Genomic DNA, 27,794 nt, shown 5'->3' with positions numbered 1-27,794 from the left:
GGCAGCCGGGCGGGCGGGCGGGGCGCGGGGGCAGGAGGAGGAGCCTCGGGCCGGCCGCCGCCTCCGCCGCGCAACCTGCAGCCGCCGCGGGTCCCGAGCGGTGAGTGGTCCTTCCCCTGGGTCGCTGCGGGTCAGTGGGCTGCGCCTGGCCCCGTTGCCCCCTGTGCCATTGCCGCGCGGCAGCCAGGCGCCGCCACACGTCTGCAGGCGACCCGGCGGCCGGGACACAGCCACGTGCGCCCGGCGGCAGGAGTCCAGGTCCTTCGTCCCGACTCCGCGCGTTTTCCTTCCCCGGGGACGGAAGCCGCGTGCGCCGCCGGGTGGGCGCCGGGGGCGGGACTGGGGGGAGCTGGACTCGCGGGTCCCGGCGTCGGGGCGGGCGACGAGCCCGAGCGTCCCTTCCGCAGACCCGCGTGGCGCGCGGGTCCGCGGTGCGCGCCGCTCTGGGAGCGCGGGGGCGGGGGCTGGGTCTGCGGGCACAGCCTGGCGGCAGGGGCGCGGTCCCCGACCTCGGTGGGGAAAAGGCCGTGCGGGCCGCTGGCGAACTTACTTCTGCCTCTTTCCCCGAAATTTGGGGCCGGCTGCCTGAAGAGGTGTGGTCGGAATTTGAGTCGCTCCGGGTAAAGGGAAGGGTGCGCTACGCCAGTAGGTGGTTCCGGAGCTGGGACGCGGAACCGCGAGGGAAAGGAAGGCAGCTCCCGCTGCAGCGTTGGCAGAGGGCACCGAGAGGCCGCCCCGGGGTCCGAGGCCGCTTCTGACACAGGCCCCACACGTGCGGGTTCTGGAAATAACCCGAGGGAAGTATTTCTGTCCATCAGAGTGCAGTGATGTAATTGATACGTAGCGGGCACATGTATTTACCTGCGCCAGGCAACTTGTTCTGCAACAATATTCCAGTTAATCAGCACCGGAAGACACCGTTAGTATCTAGTTAAAGATGGGGAAACTGAGCATCAGGTAGCATTGGCATTTTGCAAAGGTACACAGGTAGCAAGTCGCAGGAGACGATTTGTACACAGATTTATCTGACTTGGGAGCCCGAAGGAACCCTCTAGTGGGAAAGAGGCCAAGTTCTCAAAGGATTGTGGTAGCCCAAAGAATGCAAGTGCTGCGGGCAAGAATATCCACACGACCAAAGGGTCTCACTTGGATGTGTCCCTTCAGTCACCTGGGTCCCACCCACAGCGGACGGAATCCGAGTCTGCAGAGTGAAGCCCTCGCCTGGCATCCAGCCAGGAGTACCTGGAGGCCTGGGACTTGTCTTCTCTCCTCTCTACCTCCATCTCTATCCCCAGTGGCCTGCAGAGGGGCTGCCGTGGAGCAGGTGCTTAATCACTCACCTGGTAGATGAGTGGACCTAGTGGGGTAGGGGGGCGTCACTGGGGTAGAAAAGATTTCCTGAAGGAGGCCTTGAATGGTGGACAGGTGGCCTCAGCCAGGCAACCTGGGAGGAAGGCCTGGAGTTGGCATAGGGTGACGCTGGCCTCTGAGCCGTCACGGAGCTAGGGGGTTTGACAGCCACTCCCAAGCCTGCTCAGCTCCTCAGGACCTGGCCTGGTCATGCTGGGACCACATCTCTCCAGCCTGGGGATGTGAAACTGGTGAATCCCTCTTCTGTTCATGTTTCCAGTCCTTGCCCCTTGGCTCTTCCCTCCTTGGACTTATTAGAGTATTGGGCAGGGCTCCAGGTAGTTAAAAAGTGAAAGTGAATGACTGAAGTCAGAAGCTGCACACCTAAGCGGTGGAGGAGGGAGGTGCTGAGCTGACTGACTGGAGGGAACAACACCTGGGTTTGGAGTTAGATGGACCCGAGTCCGAATCCCCACAGCTCTTTGCCTTGTGACCTTGGCTGACTCCTCAGCTCTCTGAACCCGTTTCTTCATCTGTAAAAGCTTGCTAAGGGCTTTGCGCCTGTTATCCCTATAAAACGGACTATACTACCTGACTGGAGGATCAAGTGTGTGAAGTGCTCAATTTTTAGGAGGCAATAAATGTCAGATCCCTCCCCCCAGGGTGTGAGTGTTAATCCGCTGGGGATTTTCCAGACTCATTGCTTTCCTAGTATGAACCCCTCAGTTCACTAGAGAAGGTAACTAAAGCCCACAGAGTGGCCTCCATGGTCCCCTTCTCTGTTGCAGAGCTAGCCTCAGGCCCAGCCTCAGGACTGCCTGCTCAGTGTCCTAGGCTATGACTCGCACACTGGGACAAGTCTGTGCCTCCCTTTCCATAAAACCTGGGCAGGCTGGGGTGATGTTTAGGTAACCTGGTGACGGGGCAGGCTGTGCAGTGATACCCAGGCTCTCTGGGCCCCAGCTGAGGCTGGGTCCACCCCCTTTTGCCCTCCCCACCGAGCAGAGTGGCCAGGTCTTCCTGGGCTGGGCAGTCTGAGCTGCATACGGTAAGCACTCCATGAAATTGTTTTCTAGCATCTGGACCAGGAACAGGCCTCTTGATTTAAAAAAGGAAGCTTGCCAGTTTAAGCAAGTATGAAAACCTACAGCCAGGCCAGGCTGTCTCTTTTCCTCCCTCCTAGGGGTTGGAGGGGTGAGTGCCTCTTTTTTCCGCTCTTATCCTACCCTCACCAACCCCATCCCATTCCAGGAGACTGGAGATTACAGAACTTGGAGAGGGCTGGGGATGGGCCATTCTAAGTGGTTTTCAAACATTGGGCTACAGAAGTCTCACGTGCTCCTCTCTGCCCCCTCCACCTGGGCCCACCTGCATGTGCAGCCTGACCTGCACTGATCCCAGGCCTCTCCATGTTAGCCCTGCACATCCTCTGCAGGCCATGGGCACCACTCCCGTCACACCAAAGTGACAGTCATGACTGAACACTCAGCTTCCCACATGCCAAGCCCTGGGCCAAGCATGTTATATGTATGAGCACATTTGAACCTTCTGACTTTGTTTTTAATGAATTTTTTAAAAATTTTATTGGGTAACAGTGTGTTTTTTCCAGGATCCATCAGCTCCAGGTCAAGTCATTGTCCTTCAATCTAGTTGCAGGGGGCACAGCCCAGCATCCCATGCAGGAATCGAACTGGCAACCTTGTTGTTAAGAGCTCATGCTCTAACCAACTGAGCCATCCGGGTGCCCCCTTCTGACTCTTAAGAGATAGATAATGTTGTTCTCCCAACCATATAACTTTCCTGAGAACACATGAGACTCTAATCCATTCTTTCAACCCCAAACTTGAGGCTCCTAAACACTGACTACATAGGCTTGTCCAAATTCTGCCTCATTATTTATTCATTCAACAAACACTTACTGAGCGCCAACTTCGTTCCAGGCACTCAAGGGCTAGCTGAGTCCTACTTCTGTCAAGATGCGTGTCAGTTGTCATTTATAACCCTGCAAAAACCCATGCCCTGCGCTTATTTCTGAATACAAGAGGGGGAATTTGGCATCACTGAGGCCCAGGTCCCACAGCTAACATGAGCCAGGGTGCAAAGCCAGAGAAGGCTTCCTGCTCAGCTGGAGGTACTGACCACTGTGCCTGCTGTCAGGGCTGGATTGGTAACTGCTACTACATGTGGGACCATGAAGTCCTGAATTGTCACTTCACCCCAGGGCAGCGTGTGTGGAACACTGTCACTGGAGAATTAGCTAATGCTCAACTCTTCCTAATCAGTCTGTCCTCATAAATCACTATTATCACCTCGGGAGAACATGTTACAGGTGAGCACTAATTGTCCTGCAATCAGGCAATAACTTATTCTTGTCTCCTTCTGCTTCATGAGAGCCAGGTGGAATCTAAGCAAACAACACATTTTTAAGCTTCCTGGAGCTATCAGATAAGGAAATTAAACTGTAAAAAATAATAGCCTCAAGATTATACAATTAGTCACAGGTAAATGTAAAGGAATTTGGGGACAGGTGAATGGGCGTACTAAGCTTTCCGTGGTGGGGTGGGCCGGCTCAGTACACGTGTGGACAGCAGGTTTCCCAAAGCCAACATGTTGGCGTCTGTGATGGAAGACCCTTCCTGTTACTCTAACATGTGACGCTTGTGGTGTGGCTGTCGGGCTGTGGGGAGGGTAGGCTTGTGCTTTTACTGTTGGTTTGGGTGGGTGACAGCATGCCCTGCAGTCAGAGTGAAGGTGCCCCTGAAGGTGACTCACTCAGGGCACATAGCTGGAGAATGTCAAAGGAGCGTCAGGTGGCTATGAGGTGGGCCCTCCAGATATAGTCTGCCAAAGACAGCATGCGCAAATTCAGGGTCTGAAGAGTCACAAGTGGCCTTTTGGCGTACGAGGGGCCTATGTTGATGCTTTCTGGATGGCCAGCCAAGCCTGTACGTGGGTTAGTAATGCATTAGACACAGTGGAGCGGGTGGGGTTTCAGTCACCATTGTCGGGCGAATCAACCAACGCCTGGGTGTGGGGCCAAGCAGCCACAGGAGGTGTGATGAGGACCTCTGTGGCTTGTCCATGGAGAGGCTCCAGGATGGCCAGAAATATGGTGGCACCCTGAACTGGAAGGGCAGGAAACAGCATGGTGCTGAGCCCAGGCAGCCAAAGGTTGTGATGGGAGTTGGGGTGCTTCCATCGAGAAAACCCCGCTCTTCTGGCCTTCCTGCAGGTTGGAGACCTAACAGTGCTCTGCTCTTGTAAGATCTGGCATGGCTGCTTTTTGTCGGCCTGTAACCTTTGCTACAACTTTCTTGAATATTCCGATCTGGCACGGCTGTGTGTGGTGAGGGGCTTTCCAAGATTGGGGGGCCTCAGAGCGCAACTAAGGGCTTACTGAGAACCCCAGGGGACAGGGAATCATAGCTGACCTGGACCCCTCCAGGAACCATGGGCATGCTCTTGGAGTTCCTGTCTGCTCGCGCCTGAAAGGTTTGCTTTCATAAGGAAGTGTGGTTTCCTGACAGCTCAACTTCTCCAAGGGGATCAGACCACCCAGAAACAGTGATCGGAACAGTGAGTGATCTGGTGTTCACTGCCTGAGCCCTGTTGGCCCAACAGGCATCTGCGGACCTCCCAATGAGCAGAGCACACTGTGTGGGGCTGTGTGTATACACGGGTGGAGGGCACACAGGTCCCGTCCCTCCAGGGGCTTAGAGTCTAATTGGGAAGCTGAGTGCTGATACAGAACACCACCAGGCAGCAGGGAGAAGAGTCCAGGCCCAGAGCAGAGCACAGGAAACATGCAAACGAGAGTAGTTCTAAGGTGTGGGTTTGGGGGCTTTCACATTCACTGTTTGACTTAACCATCACAACAGAAAGTACCCTGCCCAAGTTCACACTGCAGGTTCATGGCTGAACCTGAATTCATGCCCAGGTCTGTCTAACTAGATCCACTAATAAACACAGCTGCTTCTCTGACTTCAGAGCAAGGAGAGATGGGTGTGGGGCTGCAGGGGCTGCAAGGGGCCTACGTGCCCAAGGGCTCAGGCTGGCTCGTCAAGGAAGGGGGATTTGGATGGCCAGGAGGATGTGAAGACTTCAGGTGGAGGTGACAGCATTGGCAGACGTGGGCAGCAGCTAGGACTGGAAGGAGGGGGAGTGGAAGATGAGCTAAGGAGGAGAGAGTCAGTCTGTCCGTTCTGGACACTGCTGGACTCCAGGGAGAGTCAAGAAGATCCCTGCCCAAAGTTGGTTTCTCTGTAGCAGAAGGGACAAGACATAGGGGCCACAACTTGTAGTCAGAGAACAATGTGGGCTCTGTTCTACCGTGGTAATAACAGAGTAAAGCTGCCTGGAGCCTGTGGTATATATTCTGGTTAACAAATGACTAGGGTTACTCAGAGCTAGCGTTTTCCAAGATCACCAGTTTTCTTTCTTTCTTTCTTTTTTATTGGAGAAGGGGAACAGGGAACAGTGAATTCAGGTTATTGGGGAACTGTGTACTTCCAGGATTTTTTCCAAGTCAAGTTGTTGTCCTTTCAATCTTAGTTGTGGAGGGCGCAGCTCAGCTCCAGGTCCAGTTGCCATTGTTAGTTGCAGGGGGCGCAGCCCATCCCTTGTGGGAGTTGAGCCTGCAACCTTGTGGTTGAGAGGACGCTCTCCAACCAACTGAGCCACCCAGGAGCTCAAGGGCAGCTCAGCTCAAGGTGCCGTGTTCAATCTTAGTTGCAGGGGGTGCAGCCCACCATCCCTTGCGGGATTCAAGGAATCAAACCAGCAACTTTGTGGTTGAGAGCCCACTGGCCCATGTGGGAATTGAACCGGCAGCTTGTTAGGCGCTTAGAACTCCAACCGCCTGAGCCACTGGGCCGGCCCCACCAGTGTTCAAACAAGTTGGAAACAATCAAATATACTTGTCCTAAGACTAGACTTGGCATAATTTACTTCAATGGTACAGAAGCCTCTAAAGGGACCTCTGGCGTCCCTTGGTGCTGTCAGTGTGATCTCCAGTCAAGTGGGAAAGCCCTCTGCGGCAGTGAGGCACTCGCGTGTTCATGCTTTGCTCTGTGACAGTGCTGACTTCTGTCTATGGGTCCTTCTGTCTGTCTTTCTCCGCACTGTGGGCACTGACTAGCAAGTAAAGATGATCCAAAAGCCTTTGTTGGCACAAAATGTGGAGAGAATTATCACTAAGCCAGTGACAGCCACAGTGATTGCAATGAATTACTCCCACAGCAATTGATAAATTGCCACTTTCTGCAGCCATTCTGTTTGGCTCTGTATCCTGAAGCGTAAACGCACCTTCTCTCTCTCTCTCTCTCTCTCTCTCTCTCTCTCTCTCTCTCCATGGTCTGCCCTGCCATGGACGACATTTATTCGCTTTTATGCATCCTGAGTTCTGCTGGCTGTCCTGCCTTAGTTCCTGTAGCGAAGAGACTTGAGTCTGAGCCACTAATGATCACCAGGGAGGTTTCTTCCCCAAACAGGAAGTATCGAGCCAGAACTGCTCTCTCACAGTGTGCTCTGTAACCAATCATCAGTCACCACTCCCGGACCAGTCCTGTGGCCAGGAGCTGGAGTGTAGGCTGAGGGGGCGACCGCCGGCTGGCCAAGCCCCTGGCAGGTCCCTTGCTTTCAGAGGGTCAGCTGGAGTCCTGCTTTCAAAACTAAAGTCAAGCTGCCCACAGGTCTGAGGGAGACCCAGGCAAGAAGTTGTGGCCCGGATCACAGTGGAGATGTCAAGGACTGGTGCTTCAGACCCTTGCGTCGGCCAGATGTTGTGCCAGCCTGTTGTGGGTAAGTCTGGTTAGGGCACAGGTCCCAGATGGCATGGGAGCGTGCGGGCTCCTCCCACCAGCCCTGCCAGCCCCTGGCCTGGCTCACAGGTACCCTGTCGTCTGCGGGATGCAAGAACCAGAGCTGCATGGCCTCATTTCAGGTGCTGCTGTTTTGGGACTGGCGGCAAAGAGCTCAATATAATTAAGTTCTTGCCAAAATAAAATGGGAAATATTATCATCCACACATTAAGTCAGGAGCCTTTTCAAAGTAAAGGGTTCAAGGATTTATCACACACAGAGCCTTCCGTTGGTGAGAGCCATGGCATTGGAGGATCTGGTGTGTTAAAGAAAACAGATGTGAATGTTTATGATTCATTTCTGTGGAAGGCAGGCCCACTGGGAATTGTAAATTTTATTTATTGGTAACCATTTCTGGGTTGGTTTATCACAGAACTGCTGCTGTAAGTAATCGAACCGGATTTCTCTAGAATGATTAGAAAATCTAGATGTTTGTAAAAAGCCCTATAAATTATTCACTCACTTCTATTTTGCAAAAACAGTGTGGTAATAAACTTTTCTGTCAGACCAAACTCGCATGTATGTGTATTGTGTAAGGATTGGCTTGTATGTGTGTATTTGTGTGTGTGCCCGAGCTTTTTGCAGTCTCTTTTGTAGGAACTTCTCAGCCTTCCTTTTAAAAATATAATGATTTTTTTATGATGTCTAAATAACGATTCCAGGCAGCATTACAAGAAATGTAACAGTAAAATGTTTGTGAGCGTCCATCAGAAAGCGAACATACCACAAAGAAAATAGAAATGTACCAATTAAGATGTGTGTGGCTGTAACCCGGCTATTAAACCCTGATTTGAGACCAGCATCCTCTATTTTGTCTCCCCTCAGGTCAGTTGTGGGCACTGGGGTTGGGAGGAGGACTCAGGTAAAGGCTCCTCTTGCCTCCTGGACCCCTCGGCTTGAGAGGGAAGGGGGTACTGGGGCCTGTGCGGCCATGGTTTGGAATCTAGGATACAGGGTGGCCCTAGAGTCATAGAAACATCCTGAGAATGAGAGACTGGAAAGTATGGGTTCGTGCAGACAGTAAGACAGAGGGAAAGCTGAGAGGAAGGGAGCAGATCACCCGAGAGCCCCATGGGGACCAGGTGACCAGCTATTATTGCACATGCTCACAGCAATGAAGTGCCTGCCCTCACCACTCTGGAGGCAGCTTAAATGCATGGACTGCATGGGACTAGGGCCAGAGCTAACTTTGGGGCCTTAAAGAAGGCCTAACTGGGCCTCAGTTTTCCCATCTGTAAAATGGAAGTAATGATCGTTTTCTATATGTCAAACCCCGAGTGTACAAGTCTAGTCAGGATCTCTCTGTGGTGTGTCTGGCCTCGCTTCACAGTAACTGCTCTTCATGTGACTCATAAGGGCAGATGTGCCATGTGCCAGATACTTGCTGGGTGCTGGGATGTGACTTGCCAACTGCCTCTCTGTAGGGCAAGGCGGACCTTCACAGCCCTGGGGAGGCCAAGGGTTTCTACATGGAAGGAGAACTAGGGGACTTCCCTGAAAGTCGCCTGGCTTCTATTTGCATAGGAAATGGCCTGATTTTTACTTACACTGTTTATTTCAGATCCATAAAATGGGAAAGATTATACAGAGGCTGTAATTCATTTTACCTGGCTGGGAAATGTGAATTATTCATATCAAAAGTTATTAGTTTTAATATTAACATTAGCACATGGGGAGGGGTGATGGAGAGTATGGGGGCTAGGAACCGCCCGCCACCCCCCCCCCCATCCACCTCTTGGACCTCTAAGGGAAAGTATCTGGTACCATCCTGGTACACTAGTTCCATCCTCTTACCTGTGCTACAGAGAGCCAATGGGACCAGAGGAGGGGGGATTAATCCCACTTCGAAGACAAGGTAGGATGAGGGCTTCACAGAGGAGGTGCTGGATCTTGAAATTCATCAGTTGGAGGGAAGGGGCTTGCCAGGCAAAAAGATAACGTCTATGACCTATGAAAAAGCGTGAGGCCTGGGCAGCGTGGCCGCAGACGAGCTCTCAGACCAGACAGACCTCAGTTGGGGAAGGCTAAGGAGTCCATTTACCAGTGGCCACAGCTAGGCACCCCCTGCCCTGTCTAATGGAGAGTGGGCAGACCCTTCCGAATGGCTCCTACCCCCTGGCTCAGAAGCCCATGGGCCTGGAGCCACTGACCCAGTGTCCTGAAGCCTCCTTCCGTGGGTTCCCACGACCAAGCTGTACTCTGAAGTGCCTCAGATATGGTGTTTGATTTTCCATTCTGGACAGAGCTGCATGAGTCTCTGTGTGTTTTTCTATTTATTTGCAGTGTTTAAACACATCCGTGCATTAGTCTTCTGTGTTACTGAGTTTATCAAGTAAGGAAATGCCTGGCCAGGTATAACACTATGGCCAGGCTGCAATAGAGATTAGAAACTAGTAGTATTTAATCACCACTGGGTACAGGACGGCCGGCCGAGCTAGGTTCTGGGGAGAAAGGCCGGGACTCGAAAGCACACCCTGCCCTCAGGCAGAGTCTAGCAGTGAAGTCTTTCAAGCCACAACTGTTAATTGAGTACCGACTTAGAGCCAGGCCCAGGCTGAGTGCCAGAGACTTGGAACTGAGTAAGAAGTGGTCCCTCTCCTGGTGGGGGGCAGACAAGTGAAGCGGTGTGTAGTCAGTGGTAAAGTGGCAGAGTGCAGAGTGAATCCCAGACTGAGGGCCCCAGAGGAAGCCCGGAGGTGCTCCTGGGGCTGCTGGAGCAGCCTTTTGAGCTCTCGGGGACTCTTACAAAGTCAGAGTTCTACATGGAGCTGGCCTGTGGCAGAGCTGGTCATGACTGGGAAATAGTCTCATGATCCTCCCACACAGCATGAGAGTAGAGGCTGGCATCCAGTGACCCTAGGGGTCCAGAGGCCACTGAGGGTCAGGGGAGTGCCTTCTTTTCCCTGCAAAGGCTTCCTGGAAAAGCTGGCTCATCAGCTGGGCAAAGCAGAGGAAGCATGCTGCCTCAAGCCCAGGAATCAGACCACGTGAGGCAGGCAGAGCTCCTTGGCAGAAGCTGCTGCAGCTGCCCCTTTCCCTACCCCCGTGTCTCCCCCTGCTCAGGAGCAGGGTCTCCACCCCTGATTCTGCAAACCTACACCACGGCAAAGGGTGGGGGGAGGCAGCCACAGCCCACAACACCCATCTGTCCCCAGGGTTTACAACTCCAAGTGTCCCTGGAAAGCAAGAAGCCACCCAGCCCCAGACACTGAGGCTGCAGAATCGGTTGCTGCCGCCTGGTAGCCTCCAGCCTGGCTGGATTAACCAGCCCAGAGGGAACGAGCTGCCCCCACATGCCAGCTCCTTGACCCCACTGGCCGGAGGTCAGCCACTGTTCCCAGGCTCCCCCAGCCCTAGGCATGCCCTCATTCAAGCACTTTTTCCTTGCTGCAGTGTGTAGCCAGCCTTTCCCCTAAGAGCCCCAAGAGGACAGGCCATCTTCTGGCCACCTGCATAGCCCTAGTGCCTTGCTCCGTGCCAGGTACATACTAGTAGGTATGCAGGGAATAATGAATGAGGAAAAATTTTGGATGAGGGTTGTCAGGACCAACTATTGCCTAAAACTGCACAGTCCGTGTGCACTGCACAACTCCAGAGGGTTTATTCACGTGGGTCACGATGTGAATGATGTTCCCCCCACCCCCAGGTGGTGCAGCATGGGAACCATGCTTCAGGCCCCTGGCCTTGGTGCTGGCCACTGGGCCTTCGGCCTTCCCTCTCCCAACCAGCACTGACCACCACTCTGCCTATATGATGTCTGTGGGTAACAACTTGTTCCAATGAGCAGGTCTTCCAGGCCCAGCTGTCAAATTGTGGTTGTGAAAGAGAGTCCTGGATGTGGAGTCGGGCCATGTGAATGTTTGGTCACCCAGGAAACTTGGTCCTCAGTGAAAATCTCCTCAGTTGGGGTGTTGGGCGCTCCTGGGTCCCCAGGGTTTGCGTGGTGTCCCAGTACCACGCCTCCCTCAGCCTGCAGTGGGCATAGTGACCCATGCACAGGAAGAGAGAGGTCGTGGGAGCATTGCCTGATTGGCTGGGTGAACAAGGCCGCCGTGGCCCTGACTGCCTTCTGCTCACCAGAAAGACCCAGCTCTGACCCTCATGACCTGGAGGAGCACAGGGAGAGAGCACTGACGCTGGGGCTCCTAAGGGTCAGGGTGGCTTTAAGAGGGTGCACCAGGAGCGGCCTGAGGGAGCAACCCAGGAAAAAAGCCTCATCTGGAGTGGTTCTTGCACGCAAGTGATTGGTTGATACATTCACTCCTCGCACAGACCTTACTGAGTATCTGTCTGCTGCAGTGCTTTTCAAAGTGTGGTTCAGAGCCGCATCGGAGATTCTGGGGGTGGAGCCCCGAAGCACACTGCAACAAGCCCTCCGGAGATCTCCAGAGCAGCTCACGTTTGACCCAGGGGTTGCCAGGTACTGGGCTAAGAACTGAGGCTGCAAACGTGAGTGCAGCTCAGTTCCTGCCCTGGCGAAGCTTGGAGTCTGGAGCGGAGACAGACAGGAAAGAGAGAAATACCGTCCGTGGACAAGGGGTTGTCTGTTCTCGAGGGGTGTGGAGGTAGAAAGGTCGCTGGTGCGGGTTTGATCCAGGAGCGGGGAATACTGGCGAGGAAGGGGGTCCTGGGGACCCCAGTGGCGTAAGGACCGGCATTGGCAAGGAGCCGGCTGTTGGAACTAGCAGGCCCTAGAGGGCTCAGGAGCCCACGGCCAATTCCAAACCACCCTGGAGCCCCACCACTGACTACTTGCCTCTCTGTACTATATCCCCCTCCCTGTTCCACCGTCCCCTCTTCCCACCCGAGTACCAAACAGCAGCACGTCATTTCCTCCAGTTGTCTTGGCGGGAAATGTGTGCATACCTACCTCCAGGCCATTATCTCGGCAAGTTTTTAGAACATTTTAGAGTATGTTTTTCCATTCTGCAGAGAACACCATGTATTGATTTAGGTGCACCTATCTCTGCTTTATACAGACAAGGTTTTTAAAAAATTTTTAGGCATAGAGGAACAAAAGGAAAAAAGTGAAATTAATTCAGAAATTAATTCAGTCCTAATTCAGGTTCAGACTATGGCACTTGGCTTATCTCACGTCATCCTCATTACAGCTCGTTAAAGTAACATCACTCCATTGTACAGAGGAGGAAACTGAGACTCAGAGAGGTAAAGTGACTTGGTGAGGCCACCCACCTAAGAAGTGGGGGGGCTGAAATATGACCCCAGCTGCCTCCGAGCCTGTGTTCTTGCTGGCCTACCTCGCGGTTTGCAAGGCAACTGATGCTGAGTAAATCCAGAACATCCAGATGTTTTCCCGAGCCCAGTCTGTGGCAGCATTGCGGGGAGCCATCCTGGCCTGGCTGGGCAAGATCCCACTGACCAATGATGGCTCTCAGGCACTGATTCGCTGCTTAATAAGGAGGCGATGAGTTGGGTGGGGAAAGCGGAATGAATGAGACCTACTGCCCCACCTAGCAGCTTTGCAGCTGTGCTGGTTTCCAGCTGCATGTCCTTATGTAAACCCTCCCGACTTGGGTAAACAGCTGATGAGGCCTCCCTGCTACTTCTCATCAGAACACATCTGCCTTGTTTGCTGACCCATCCTGGAAGTGGGTAGCGTGGGCCTCAGACTTCGGCACCCTTCCCCGCTAGCCTTCCCATGTGGCCCTGGAATAGCTGTATGCTTGTGAGAGGTGGACTGCACAGAAGTAGCTGTGTGAGCAAACGTTTCAGGGCTCACTCAGCGGTCCAGAGGACTGTTTAGCCTATGCTACCATCTCCCCTACAACAGTTAAGAGTGTCAATTACATAAGCCTCACTTTAATGGAAGTCATGGGGCTTAGAAGCCTCAAATATGTGGAAAACAACTAGAAAATAACTTTGGAAGGTTACAGAACCACCAACATTGATACCACAAAATCCATGCATTAAGCTCATGAAGAGTCCTGAAACTCACTCAAAGCACGTTTATTCTTAGTTTACAAATGTCGTGCGGGGTGTCTGGCGGGGCGGCCTGTGGGGTCTCTGCTCCCGCTCCCCACATAAGAACACAGGACATGGTGAGGCCAAAAAGGAACACCCACGGAGCCATAGGTAGGGAAGTCACACCACTATGGTCTCACTGGAGGCTGGGTTTACACAACGTGCGACCTGCTGTCCGCTTTGCTGCCAACCGACCGACTCTCCTCGACTCTCCTTACTCTCTTTCAGTCTCCTCCTTCACTCTCCTCGGCTCCCCTCCGTAGCCAAGGCAGTTATATCAGTGACCAATGGCTTAACGGCTACAGCTGACGGCCAACCAGCCACAGCTGACGGCCATCCACTATCTGAGCCAGCACCTCTCCACATGAGGCCGAGAGCCTGGAAACTGCTTTCTGGGGCTCTGTCCCCACAACACATGTTAATAACAGGCTACAGTATTTCAATTTCCTTTTTTCCATAACAAATTTTTTGTTATAATTCACCCATTTGATGTATATAATCCAGTGGCTTTTAGTATATTCACAAAGCTGTACAACCATCACCACAATCAATGTTAGAACACTTTCATCACTCCAAAAAGAAACCCTGTACCAAGGAGCAGTTACTCCTCATTTTCCCCGAACAACCCCTCCCTCCATCTATGGACTTGCCTATTGTGGACATTTCATATAAATGGAATCATACAATATGTGGCCTTTTGAGACTGGCTTTTTTTCACCTAGCATAATGTTTTCCTTTTTCTTTCTTTTTTTTTGAGGAGAGTAAGTTTATTCAAGATGCCAGCATAGAAGTTGCTGGGGCAGACGACTGCCAGCATCATGTTTTGAAGGTTCATCCATGTTATAACATGTATCAGTACTTCATTTCTTTTTATTGCTGAATATTATTCCATTGTATGGATATACCACATTTTGTTTATCCATTCATGCGCTGATGGACATTAGGTTGTTTCCACTCTGGGCTTTTATGAATAATGCCACTAGCAATATTGGTGTACACATTTTTGTGTGGACATATGTTTTCATTTCTCTTGGGTACACACCTAGGAGTGGAATTGTTGAGTCACATAGAAATTCTATGTTTCACCCTTTGAGGCGCTGCCAGACTCCTTTCCACAGTGGCTGTACCATTTTACATTTCCACTAGCAGTGGATGAGAGTTCCAATTTCTCTACATCCTCACCAACACTTGTGATTATCTCTCTTTTTGATTATAGTGTCCTAGTGGGTGTGAAGTGGTAGCTCATCGTTTTAATGTGCATTTCCCTGAGGGCTAATAATGTTGAACGTCTTTTCATGTGTTTATTGACAATTTATGTCTTCTTTGGAGAACTGTCTATTCAAGTCCTTTGCCCATTTTTTATATAGGTTGTCTTTTTAATATTGAATTGCAAGACTGCTTTATATATTTAGAAACAAGTCCCTTATCAGATACATGATTTTCCAAAGTTTTCTCCCATTCTGTGGCTTGTCTGTATTTCTTGTGCACAGTAGATTAGCAGGACCTGGGGGAGGTGTGGGGCTTTAAGAGGCAAGCAGTCAGACAGCTGTGATAAATGTCCTGACAACAAGGGAGGATATAAACTTCTAAACAGGTTCTATAAAAACAGAACCCAAGACAAGACCCAAGAACATCCTCTCTTGCAGCTCAGGGTGCTCGCTGGGATCTCGGTGAGATTTTGACTGCCTTCTCTTGAAATATGCACTGCATTTCGGCAGGATTTCTGTCCCCAAAGTATAGAGTAAGTTTTAAGTTGCGGGGATGTGTGCCTTCCGTCAGAAATATGCACGGAACCCCTGCAATGTGCCAGGATGGTGCTGGGTGCCAGATGTACAGCATGGCACACCACACAGTGGTCTCGGCCCTCCCAAAGGTGACAGGACGGTGGGGAAGGCGGATGAGCCTGGGAGCCAAAGCCACCAGGCAAGGACTTCCGGAGAAGTCCCCGGCCACAAAACAATGCCCCAGTGTGTGCAACCCTCAACTACCTTACCCATTGAGGGCAGCTGAGCAGCTATGGGCATTCTCATTTCACAGGTGAGGCTAGAGGGGATGGGACTTGTGGCGTCTTCCGGTGAGGAAATGATCAGGATAGAACGCAGAGTTTCAGCCTCTCACGTCTGTACTTCCATGTCTACACTTTTTAGGCTTAGAAAAAGAATTCTGTGCAAGAATTTGTGTTTTCATTTATGGCTTGCTAAGTCCTTGGTGCGGGCTGTGGGCACATAATTAGTTTGCCCCAGACATGTGAGCTGTTGGTGGGTCCCTGCACACTGCCGTTTCCAGACTTCTGGACCCTCTTTCTGGAATGCTTTTTCTGGGTTCATTCTCATATCCTTCAAGGCTCAGCTCAGGCCCACATCCTGCAGGAAACTGCCCAGCTCCCCCATCTGAAATCAGTGCTCTTTTCTCTGGAGACCTTGTTCAATTTCGTGTTGCGCCTGGCACTCCCTCTGGGCACAGGTCTCCAGGATGGGTGTAAACCCCCCAGGGATTAAGACAACTTAGAGTTTATACTTGTATTTAAATTTTAGCCTTATCCCTTTACATTTGTATTTGTTTTTATATGATTTATTTTATATATAATGTTATAGTGCACATATAACACTTTAAATACATTTAGTTTATAAATAAATACAGCAGTAATAGGAATATATCCCCCCCCAAATTTAATTTAACTGACCTGATAAAATTTAAAAGTAAAGTTTGAAGATAACTGGGTCATGTGAGGACAAGAACCGTGCCATATTGCTCTCTCAGTGCCTGAGGCCAGCCTGGGCCAGCAAGGTTAGCTTAGGCAGCCTCTGGGTGGAAGGCAACCCAGGTGGCCTGCAGGCCACCCCTTCCCCATATAGCTGCAGGGCGCAACAGCCAGCCACCCACTGCCCCCACCCACATCGACCTCACGGTGACCCTTTTGTGGCCATGGCCTGCTCCAGCCACTTGAGTGAAGGGTTGTCTGCTGCCCGTACAGAAGAGGCCACAGGGCTGTCCGTGTTGTGATTGCCCACCGTCAGTGGCCTGCCTGAGAGCAGGCAGGAGTTGGCAGGCAGGCCAGTGGGTCAGACATGGCTCCCAACCACAAACAGCTCACGCCGTGGCTCTGCCGGGAAGTGGGAGAGGACCGGTGAGCCTGCGCAGAGACCCAAGGGGCCCCTGTGGTTTGTGCCCACTCCTGCACGCCGGAGCCTTCATGGTTGTTTTGCAGGAAGCTTGGGAGGGAGAGTTGGGCAGGCCTGTGTGCAGACTGCAGACCTCGGCCCACCCAGCTGCAATTTGATCCCTCTCCCTCCCTTCCCCAGATCTGTAAATAGAACCACCGAGGAGCCAGGGCCCAGCCAGGATTTGTCACTCTCTCCTTCAGGCCACGTGGATGGGCATCAGGGGCTCTGCTGGACCTCCGGGGCCTCCAGGACTTGTGCCACCTGTCCTGCCCTTGTGCTGGCCTTGTGCTGGACACTGGGAGGGCAGAAGAATTTTGAGACGTGACTATTGCCCAGGAAGCATCTCGGAGGACAGCACACACAGGCATGCGCACACACAGACGTGAGTACACTCACACGCACTGGTCAGGAATGATGGCTCTGAACACTTACAAGTATTAACTCATTTCATCCTTACAACAACCTATTTCACCCTTATAATAAATCACATATAAACAAATATAAATGTTAAAATTTGTGCACTATAGTGTTATATACAGAATAAATCATATGTAACAAATATAAATGTAAAAGGACAAGGCTAAAAAGGTACAAGGGAGAAAGGTACGATTGGTGTCTCCGTTTTAAAGGTGAGGCGACTAAGGCTCAAAGGCACCCAGCTAGTAAGTGATGGTCATGGCTATACAGTGGCTGTTTCTATCAGAACTGCGGAGGAAGGAGCACCCCTCAGGGTTGTTTCCACTTTTGGGTATTAGGAATAATGCTACTAGGAATGTTGACGTCCACACCAACGCATCAGGATATGGTACAACCTGGAGGGTTCCTCCTAAGGAGAGAATTTCGGGGGCGAGAAGTGCTTTAGAGGTGCTTTATGTTTTGTTTCCATCCATCCTGCGGCTGAAAGCAGGGCCCCTTAGGACTATAAGTCTGGGACTTCTAGTAGATTCCTAGACTACCGGGCTGGGTGGAGCTCAGAGAGATACAGGTGGTAGAGAAGCCACTCAGAGAGGCTCAGTGATGCTTTCATGTCGCAGGGTCAGTTCAGGGCAAAGCTGGGACCAGTCCCACGTCCGCGCAGCCTCTGCCCTTGGTTTCCCTCTGCTGCAGTTGCCTCCATCTCTGCTCCTCAAAAGGAAGCAAGTACCGAGCTGGGTTCTGAGCAATGAGCCTCGAGAGGCAGCCCCAAATAGTTCCTTCCCACACCACGCTGCTAAGTCTGGGGTTAAACAGAGACAGCATTCAAAGTCTGGGTCTCTTTGTCTTTTCTCCTGTCAGTGGTTGGGTTTGCTCTGAGGCTGTACAGCATTTGGGGTTCTTCAAGGACCAGCAGATGCCTTGAAGCCTGGCTTCCCCTCCAAAAGTAGTGCCTGTCTCCTGGGCAGTGGCCCCAGCAGGGCTGGGCCACGTCTGCACCCCATCCCTTGCTGCCCTGTGTCCTGCCCCGGGCGAGTGCACCTTACACCCGCCTCCCCCACACACACCATTGTAAGCCAGCCTGTAAACCATCTGTGGTGGGGACCACGTCTTAATCATAGTTATACTCTCAAGAGTGTTTAGCACCTAGTAGTTACTCAGGAGATAGGAGAGAGAGAGCAGAGAGCGAGCAAAGATGGAGGAGAGGCTTCGTTACATTCCCATCAACAGCATACAACCCAAAAAGGGATCCCTTTTTCCACTTTCTTGCCAACACTTATTATCTTTTGACTTTTTGATAATAGTCATCCTAACCGGTAGGATAATAAATCATCCTAATCACCGTGATTAATGATATTGAGCATCTTTTCATGTACCGGTTGGCCATTTATATGTCTTCTTCGGGAAAATGTCTATTAAGGTCCTTTGCCCATTTTTTAATTGGATTGCTTTTTACTATTGAGTTTTATGAGTTCCTTATATTTTTGGATATTATCATGTATATAATACACATACACACACACATACGGTGCCAATAAAAATGTATACACATTTTAACAAAGGAAAAAACTATTAAAATCGCAATACTCAATATATACCAATAGCAAAAGACGAAGACAAGTTATGTTTGACGTCTGCAATTACAAGAGGTGCTCAAAGTGTTTACCATCAGCATCCAGACTCTTCTGATTACGACAAACTACTGCTTGAGCAATGTTGACCAAAGTGTCCACTTGTATACATTTATTTGGCACCCCTGGTATGTATATATGTGTGTGTGTATATGTGTGTGTGTGTGTGTGTGTGTGTGTGTGTATACCCTTATCAGATACATGGCTTACAAATATTTTCTTCTATTCCATAGGCTGTCTTTTAGTATTTGTTGTTTCCTTTGCTGTGTAAAAACTTTTTAGATTGATGTAGTCCCACTTGTTTTTCTTGCCCGTACTTTTGGTGTCAAATCGAAAAAAATCATTGTCAAGACCAATGTCAAGGAGATTTTCCCTGTGTTTTCCTCTAGGAGTTATATAGTTTCGGGTATTACATTTAAGCCTTTAATTCATTTTGAGTTGATTTTTGTATATGGTGTAAGATAAAGATCCAATTTCATTCTTTTGCATGAGGATATACAGTTTTCCCTACACCATTTATTGAAGAGGCTGTCCTTTCCCTATTGTGTGTTTGTGGCATCTTTGTCAAAGATTAGTTGACCTTATACATGGGGGTTTATTTCTGGGCTCTCTATTCTGCTCCATTAGTCTATGTGTCTATTTTTATGCCAGTACCATGCTGTTTTGATTACCATAGCTTTGTAATACAGCTTGAAATCAGTAAGTGTGATGACTCCCGTTTTATACTTGCTCAAGATTGCTTTAGCTATTCGGGGTCTTTTGTGGTTCCCTACAAATCTTAAGATTATCTTCTCTATTAGTGAAAAATGTCATTTTTGATAGAGATTGCTTTGAATCTGTAGGTCTTTTTGGGTAGTATGAACATTTAATTCTAATCCATGAACATGGAAAACTTTCCATTTATTTGTGTTTTCTTCAATTTCTCTCATCAATGTTTCATAGTTTTCAGTGTACAGACCTTTCACCTCCTTGGTTAAATTTATTCCTAAGTGTTTTATTCTTTTTGATGGAATTGTGAATGGGGTTTTTAAAAATTTCTTTTTCAGATCGCTTGTTGTTAGTATATGGAACTACAACTGATTTTTGTATATTGATTTTTGTATCCTGTAACTTTACTGAATTAGCTTCTTAGTTTAAACAGGTTTTTAGTGGAGTCTTTAGAGTTTTCCATATATATAAGATTATGTCATCTGCAACTAGCCACAGTTTTACTTCTTTTCCAATTTGGATGCCTTTTATTTCTTTTTCTTGTTTGATTGCTCTGGCGAGGACTTCTAGTACTGTGTTGACCAGAAGTGGCAAGAGTGTCATCCTTGTCTTGTCCTGACATTAAATGAAAAGTTTTCAGCTTTGTACCATATAGTATGATGTTACAGGTGGACTTGTCATATATGGCCTGTATTATGTTGAGATATATTCCTTTTGTACCTAATTTCTTGAGAGTTTTGTATCAGGATGTTAAAGTTTTTCAAATGATTTTTTTTCTGTATCCATTGAGATGGTCATATGATTTTTATCCTTCATTTTGTTAATGTAGTATATCACATTTATTGGTTTGTATACGTTGAACCATCCTTGTATTTTAGACATAAATCCCACTTGAGCATGGTGTAGGATCCTTTTAATGTGCCGCTGAATTCAGTTTGCTAGTATTCTGTTGAGGATTTTTACATCTATGTTCATCAGGAATATTGGCCTATAATTTTCTTTTCTTGCAGTGTCCTTGTCTGTGGCATCAAGTTAATGCTGGCCTCATAAAATGAGCTTGGAAGTGTTCTGTTCAATTTCTTGGAATAGTTGGCAAAGGACTGGCATGAATTCTTTAAATGTTTAGTTGTAGAATTCATCGGTGGAAACCATAAAGTCCTGGGCTTTTTCTTTGTTGGGAGATCTTAAATTACTGATTCAGTCTCCTTACTCATTTTTAGCCTGTCAGATTTTCTATTTCTTCATGATCCAGTCTTCGTAGATTGTATGTTTTTAGGAGTTTATTCTGAGTCATCCAATTTGTTGGCATATAATAGTCTCTTATGATCCTTTGTATTTCTGTTGTATCAGTTGTAATTTCTCCTCTCGTTTTTTATTTTATTTAGTTATTTTGTCTTTTTTTTCTTAGTCTAACTAAAGGTTTCTCAATTTTGTTCATCTTTTCAAAAACAAGGTCTTAGTTTTGTTGATTTTTTATCTATTTTTTTCTAGCTTATAGTTCATTTATTTCCACTCTGATCTTTTTATTCCTTCTTTCTGCTAACTTTGGACTTAGTTTGTTCTTTTTCTAGTTCCTTGAGGTATAAAGTTAGTTTGTTTGAGATTTTGTTTGTTTGTTTTTTAGTGTAGGCATTAAATGTCCCTCTTAGAACTTATTTTGCTGCATCCCATAAGTTTTGGTATGTTGTGTTTCCATTTTCATTTCTTTCAATATATATATATATATATATATATATATATATATATATATATATATGAATATATATATATGAATATATATATATATATTCATTTCCCTTTGTTTTCTTCTTTGGCTCATTAGTTGTTTAGGAGTGGTGTTGTTTAATTTCCATATATTTGTGAATTTTCCAGTTTCCTCCTGTTACTGATTTCTAGTTTCATACTGCTGTGGTCAGAAAAGATACTTAATATGATTTCAACCTTAAATTTATTAAGACTTGTTTTATGACCTAGTATATGATCTATCCTAGAGAATATTCCATGTACACATGAAGAGAATGTATATTCTGGTGCTGTTGGGTAGAATGTTTTATTACATACATATAACCTGTTAGGTCCATTTGGTCTGAAGTGTAGTTCGAGTCCAATGTTTCTATACGATTTTCTGTAGGGATGATCTATCCATTGTTGAAAGTGAGGTATTGATGTCCCATCCTGTTATTGTATTCCTGTCCATTTCTCACTTTAAATCTGCTAATGCTTATTTTATATATTTAAGTGTTCCTATCTACCATGATTTTAAATTAGTGATGAGTTTTTGGAGAAAACTCATTTTTGTGTGTGTGTGTGAGATGACATTGGTCAATATGGGTGACAAACTCACAGGTACTGATGATGCGACTGTGGTGTGTTTCTTACATTCATGCATAAAGGAAATGGCAAATTTCAGTTAGAATTTGGTGACAGTTAAAATATAATTTTCCCAATAAGTTTACTGTAAACTCCTGGTCCCAGTGCAGGGTTTCCTCCCTGTCCATTTATCCCTCAGGCTCAGTGAGGGAGATCACAGGGCACCCACTCAATCTCAGGGGCCCATTTATGTCATGACCCACCCCAGCCCTGTCCTCAGAGGGTGGGATTTCAGTACTCATTCATTCATTCAGCAAACATTGAGCACCAGCTCCTTGTCAGCCCTGTGAAACACGATGAGATCCAAAGTGAAATAAGCTCCCTGTCTTCAAGCTGCTCAGCATCCACTTAAAGAAGGGCAGTAGAGGTACCATTCCGAAACGCAACATGTAAACAAGCGGAGGAACATGTCTGCCTTTCCTAGTAATCAAAGGTAACACCCCGCGATAAGGAGGTTGGGGTTAGATGGTCACTACTGGATGGGTTTACCAGATAATCCTTTTGAACACAAGCAAATGGCATCGCATAGCATCGCTCGTGGAAAGTCCATACCCTTCTCTCTGAGCATTCCTACTCTTGCAAATTTGTCCTGAAGAAATAATGTAGCAGGAAGAACAAAGGGTGGAGAGCAGAGTCCTCCCCCGCCTCTTTCTGAATCTGTGCCCTCCTTGGGAAGGGGCCAGGGCTCATTCAGCTTGTCCTGCCTGCGCTAGCACTCGTGAAGGCCCGATTGACCACCATGCAATGGACAAGACACAGAGATGGTAGGAAGGGCAAGCTGACCAGTAGCCCTCCTCTGACTAGTTCCTGTTTTCTCTTCCAGCCACCAAAATGTCAGGAGAGATGGACAAACCGCTGATCAGCCGCCGCGTGGTGGACAGTGACAGCAGTCTTGCAGAGGTTCCCAGTGAGGCTCCCAAAGTGGGCATTCTGGGCAGTGGAGACTTTGCCCGCTCCCTGGCCACACGCCTGGTGGGCTCCGGCTTCAGCGTGGTGGTTGGAAGCCGCAACCCCAAACGCACAGTCGGGTTGTTCCCCTCAGCAGCACAGGTGACTTTCCAGGAGGATGCAGTAGGCGCCCCTGAGGTCATCTTTGTGGCCGTGTTCCGGGAGCACTACTCCTCACTATGTGGGCTCAGTGACCAGCTGGGCGGCAAGATCCTCGTGGACGTGAGCAACCCCACAGAGCAGGAGCACCTTCAGCACCGTGAGTCCAATGCAGAGTACCTGGCCTCCCTCTTCCCCACCTGCACAGTCGTCAAGGCCTTCAACGTCGTCTCTGCCTGGACCCTGCAGGCTGGCCCGAGGGATGGGAACAGGCAGGTAGGTGCCGGGGAACAACAGCCATCATAACAATGAATATAAACAGCTAACTTTCCTTGAGGGCCCTCAGAGTGCTAGGTTCTTTATGTTCATGTCTCAGCTCATCTCACATCACTGCCAAGTTCCATTTTATGGAGGAGGAAACTGAGGCTCAGCGATGTTGATGAACTTAAGCCAAGTCCCATATTCTTTCTTCTATGGTAACTTGATTATCTAGGGAGCAAAGAAGAAAAGGTTGATGGCTTTCTTTTTATATTTAGAGTCAAGAAGGGAGAGACTTCGCTTTTAGAATTGTACTCAGAAGGAGGAAAGTAACACACTTATGTGCCAGGCCCTGAAGAAGAGTGTCTGTATATGTCCCAAACTTTATCTCCATTATTCCAAGGTCTTCCAAGAACTGGGTGGATTTCTCAGAATAGTCAACCACAGGTTTTTCTGGGGGTGGAAAACGGCTGCAGAGAATGGCCAGTGCTACCTGCAGTTCTTGGCAGGAGGCGCTCTCTCAAGACAAGGTGCTTTTTAATGCCAAGAGGCCAAGCATTCTCCTGGAGGAAGAAGCCGGGTTCCACAAGTATGTGAGAACTTCTACCAGTGAGTCCAGCCCAGATGCCTCCTCTGCGCAGCTCATGCCAGGTTGTGGGGGAGCACACAGGTGCCTGGCCACTCCTGTCTGCAGGGATTCCCATATGTGGACAGGCCAGGAACAGTGGGTGAGTGTTGGGTGGCGGGGCGTGAAGGGAACAGAACTAGCGGCTGGCTGGAGAAGACTTAGAGGTCAACCTTGGCCTTGGCCCACCTCATGTTGTGAGGCACAGGGAACAGCAGGGCATTCCAGGCTGAGGGGACAACCTGAAAGGCTCAGACCTCAGTTGCCTCACCTGAGAAATGGGAACAGTAGTACCTGCCTGAAGGCTTGTGGCAAGGCTGGGGGATTACATATGCAAATCCCAGTACACAGAGCTGGGTCAATGGTACACTAGAGTGACCATAGCAGAGTCAGCAAGACCCATGGGGTGTTTGGGGACCTGAGGACACCAATGTGCCTGTATGAGAGCTCATGGTGGGGAACGGCGGGCTACAAGACTGGGGCTGGCTTGTGGAAGGCCTGGTGTGTTGGCTGAAGGCCACAGGGGCGGGAGGGGCCGAGGGACATGCTCGAAGGGACACTTCTGGACTGAGCGATACAGCTGCACCCATAGCTGCACGTTCTGGGCCACATACAAGGCCCGGTCGTTGAGGGACTCCCGGGCAGACCACAGTCCTCGAAGTACCTATTCCAAGGGGCCGCAGTGGTTGCCTAGGTGGGCATTTTGCTTGTGGAGGCTGGTGGTGATGAACTGGGCAAAACACTCACTGCTAGGTGGCCTCTGGGAGCTCTCCTTGAATAGTGGGCATTACTGGGCCAGAGACTGGGAGACTACAAGGGGCCAGGAAAGACCCCTGGTCTGAGAGTCAGCGCCGCCTCTGCTCCCAGCTGTGCCATTCACTGGCAGCTCAATGGGCCTCAGTTTTCTCAGCTGCTCAGTGAAGAGTTTGGCCCTATTGCTCTCTGCGGCCCTGCTCACCCCTCTGGCCTGTGAGCCTGTGTGATTCCCCTTCTCCTTCCTCCCACAGGTGCCCATCTGCAGTGACCAGCCAGAAGCCAAGCGCACTGTGTCGGATCTGGCACATGCCATGGGCTTCACGCCCGTGGACATGGGGTCCCTGGCTTCAGCCCGGGAGGTGGAGGCCATGCCTCTGCGCCTCCTCCCTGGCTGGAAGGTGCCCACCATCCTGGCCCTGGCACTCTTCATCTTCTTCTACGTCTACAACTTTGTCCGGGATGTGCTGCAGCCCTATGTGCAAGAGGGCAAGAATAAGTTCTACAAGCTCCCCCTGTCTGTGGTCAACACCACGCTGCCATGCGTGGCCTACGTGCTGCTGTCGCTGGTCTACCTGCCTGGCGTGCTGGCGGCCACCTTGCAGCTGTGGCGTGGCACCAAGTATCAGCGTTTCCCCGACTGGCTGGACCACTGGCTGCAGCACCGGAAGCAGATAGGCCTGCTCAGCTTCTTCTGCGCCTCCCTGCATGCAATCTACAGTGTCTGCCTGCCTGTGCGCCACTCCTACCGCTATGACCTGGTCAACCTCGCCATCAAGCAGGTACGGCCACACCTATAGCCCCAGTTCCAGGATCAGCCGTGCCCCTGGGTTCAGCCCATCAGTCACTGCGTTATCTGTGGATTCTGTCCTGACTGGGCAGTGCCTGCGTCCTGCTGTCCAAGATTTTGAGTATCAGTGAACAAAACATGACAATCCCTATGCTTTTGGGCACAGCCCAGGCAGGGGGGACTTAACCAAATACTGCAGTAAGTTACAGAGGGTTTTTAGAAGCTCGTGAACAATAAGGAGAAAAACCAAGCAGGGGAGAGCAGTGGAGTGCAGTTGCAAGGGAGGCCTTGCTCGGGTGGTACGTAAGTAAGGCGGGAGGGAGGAGAGAGTGAGCCTGGGGCTAGCAGGGGAGCAGCACGGGCAGAGGTCCTCGGATGGGAGCTGCCTGGCACAGGTGAGGAACAGCCAGGAAGCCCTTGCAGCTGGAGCCGAGCAAGGCGGTGGTGGGTGAGTCCTGACCAGGGCTGAAGACTGGCTTGGGCCTTAGACTCAGGGAAAGAGGGAGCCAATGAAGGCTTTTGAGTAGAGGAATGATGAACTGTCTGATGTGGTTTTTGGTTTTGTTTTTTTTGTTTTTTAAAGATTTTATTGGGGAAGGGGAACAGGACTTTATTGGGGAACAATGTGAACTTCCAGGACTTTTTTCCAAGTCAAGTTGTTGTCCTTTCAGTCTTAGCTGTGGAGGGCGCAGCTCAGCTCCAGGTCCAGTTGCCGTTGGTAGTTGCAGGGGGCACAGCCCACCATCCCTTGCGGGAGTCAAGTCAAACCAGCAACTTTGTGGTTGAGAGCCCACTGGCCCATGTGGGAATCGAACCGGCAGCCATTGGCATTAAGAGCACGAAGCTCCAACTGCCTGAGCCACCGGGCCCGCCCTGTCTGATGTTTTCACTGGCTCACTCTGGCTGTCCATATGGAACAGACAATAGAAGGTCAATGGCAGATGCTGGGACATTAGTCAGGGGGCTGTGCTGAAACCCAGATGAGAGGTTTAGAGTGGAGTGGGAGCAGTGGAGGAGATAGAAGTTATCGAAGCTGGAGTACAGAGAACCACACAGTAGATGGGAGGTGGTCAAGGATGACGCCGAGGTTTTGGCCTGTGCACCTAGAGGAATGGAGTTGCCATCTGCTGAAATGGGAAGGCTGCAGGAGCAAGATGTGGGAGCCAGGGGGAATAATTATTCATTTAGGAAACCCATATGGCACTCTTGCCAGCAGGATTCCTGAGAAATGAGGAGCCTCTGGCCAAGCCAGGTAGCAACACAGGCAGCATTAGCTGGTCCCTGTACCCACAGAAATAAGCCCCCATGATGCTACCTTTTGATTTATAAGCTCACAGGGCCTGATGCTGAGTCCTAAGCTCAGGTCTGCAAACAACACTGCTTAATTCCACCTCCAGTCCACAGCCTCTAGCCAGGTATATGGGTCCTGCCTACTCTAGGACACTAGTCACCCAACAGAGTTTGGCCCAGGTACCAGTGAAACACTTCTCATCCACCCCTCTTTCTAGCCCAGATGGCCTCTGCAGTTTCTGTTCCTGCTTGGGAGACACAGGGATCCTGGTGGAGCTGGGCCCTCCCCAGGTACACTCCCCAGGTATACTCACCATGCAGTCACCCCCCGGAGGCTGGACCACCTCCCAGAGCAGGATCAGCAGGCAAGGTTGGCCTGTTGCCTGGGAACCACAGACCTCAGCCCCTACTCTCTCTCAGGGCCCCTGCTTCCCTGCTGGCAGCTTCTCAAATGGCCTCGTCCTTCCCCACCCACGGACACCTGGCATCATGCATCTGTTTGCCTGGGCTTTCATGAGAGAAAAGGAGAAACCCAGACTTCAGGCAGAAAAGCACAATGTCTGCTGGAAATAAGAAGGGAAAAAATAATAGTCACAAACTTTAAAAAAAAAGAAAAAGCTTACTCTGTTCCAGGTACCATTTTAAGGGCTTTACATATTCAGTGTGAATTCATTTAACCCTTATCTCATCCCTATAAGCCAGGTGCTATGCTACCCTTATTTTACAGATGAGAAAAATGAGCCACAGAGAGGTTAAGTAATTTGACCGAAGTCACAGTGCCAGTCGGTGACAGAGATGGGATTCAGATCCAGCCATTCTCCAGATCCATACTGCTTTCTCTAGGGGAAGCAACTCTGATGAACAGTTGAGTAAATGATCCCAAAGCTCAGGTCATTCACTCATTCATTCATTGAACACCTATTGTATCGGGCCCTGGGGTTCCAGAAGAGAGTAAGACAGACAGTCTTGTCCCTTCCCTTAGCAGATGTGGGGAGGTGTGGTGCTCTGAAGGCCAGAACCCTCGGCTCTTGTCCTCCAGCATCACTGATTGGAACAAAGACCTTGACCTTGAGCAATTCACAGCCCCTCTTTTGTCCTCAGAGCCCTGATGTGTAGATCCAGGTCTCTCCCACTGCTAATTTTTTTGATGCTCTTTGATATTTTCTTCTAAAAAAAGCCAGCCAACTAGGCAAGAGGCTCTGTGTGGTTCCTCAGGGACTGGCACTGTTTGCTGCCCAGGAGGTGGCAAATCTCAGTGGCAGGCATTTTAGGTAGTGGGAGGGGAAGAAGGAAATGCCCCTTCTCCCTAGAGCCCCAGGCAAACCCCTGCTCCCCTCACCACCCTCTGACAGCCTTTGTCTAAATTCTCTACCCTGCCAAGGCGCTCCTTGGTAGTATGTTAACGCAGTTTTGCCATGATGCAAATACCAGTGCACAAAGGGGCATATGCCAGGTAGTTTCCTTGAGTTCCAAAGCCCTTTAGGGCTATAGGCACCCCTCGTGGAGGTTGCCAGGCAACGATCACTCCCGCAGGACAGGATCATTCTCCACGA

The 27,794-nt window shown here is 49.9% G+C and overlaps 1 protein-coding gene across 4 annotated transcripts in view; it reads left to right on the top strand.

The window, feature by feature from the left end:
- The first annotated feature begins 19 nt into the window (after positions 1–19).
- Positions 20–27,794, top strand: part of STEAP3 (STEAP3 metalloreductase) — a 41,438-nt gene continuing 13,663 nt past the window's right edge. The window contains exons 1-4 of one of the 4 annotated variants that reach the window (XM_081051573.1): positions 20–100; positions 7,041–7,149; positions 22,302–22,801; positions 24,416–24,943. In XM_081051573.1, the coding sequence (XP_080907699.1) occupies positions 7,089–7,149; positions 22,302–22,801; positions 24,416–24,943 (1,089 nt within the window). In that variant the 5' untranslated portion in view covers positions 20–100; positions 7,041–7,088. Of the gene's footprint in view, positions 101–6,852; positions 7,150–22,301; positions 22,802–24,415; positions 24,944–27,794 lie in introns of those variants that run through there. The other 3 variants (XM_081051574.1, XM_081051572.1, XM_081051575.1) reach the window with 3 other exon arrangements.

The sequence above is a fragment of the Rhinolophus hipposideros genome, assembly GCF_964194185.1.
Source record: "Rhinolophus hipposideros genome assembly, chromosome: 6".
Lineage (NCBI taxonomy): Eukaryota > Metazoa > Chordata > Mammalia > Chiroptera > Rhinolophidae > Rhinolophus > Rhinolophus hipposideros.
The sequence above is the reverse complement of the archived record's forward strand: the minus strand, read 5'-3'. Positions and strand labels throughout refer to the sequence as shown.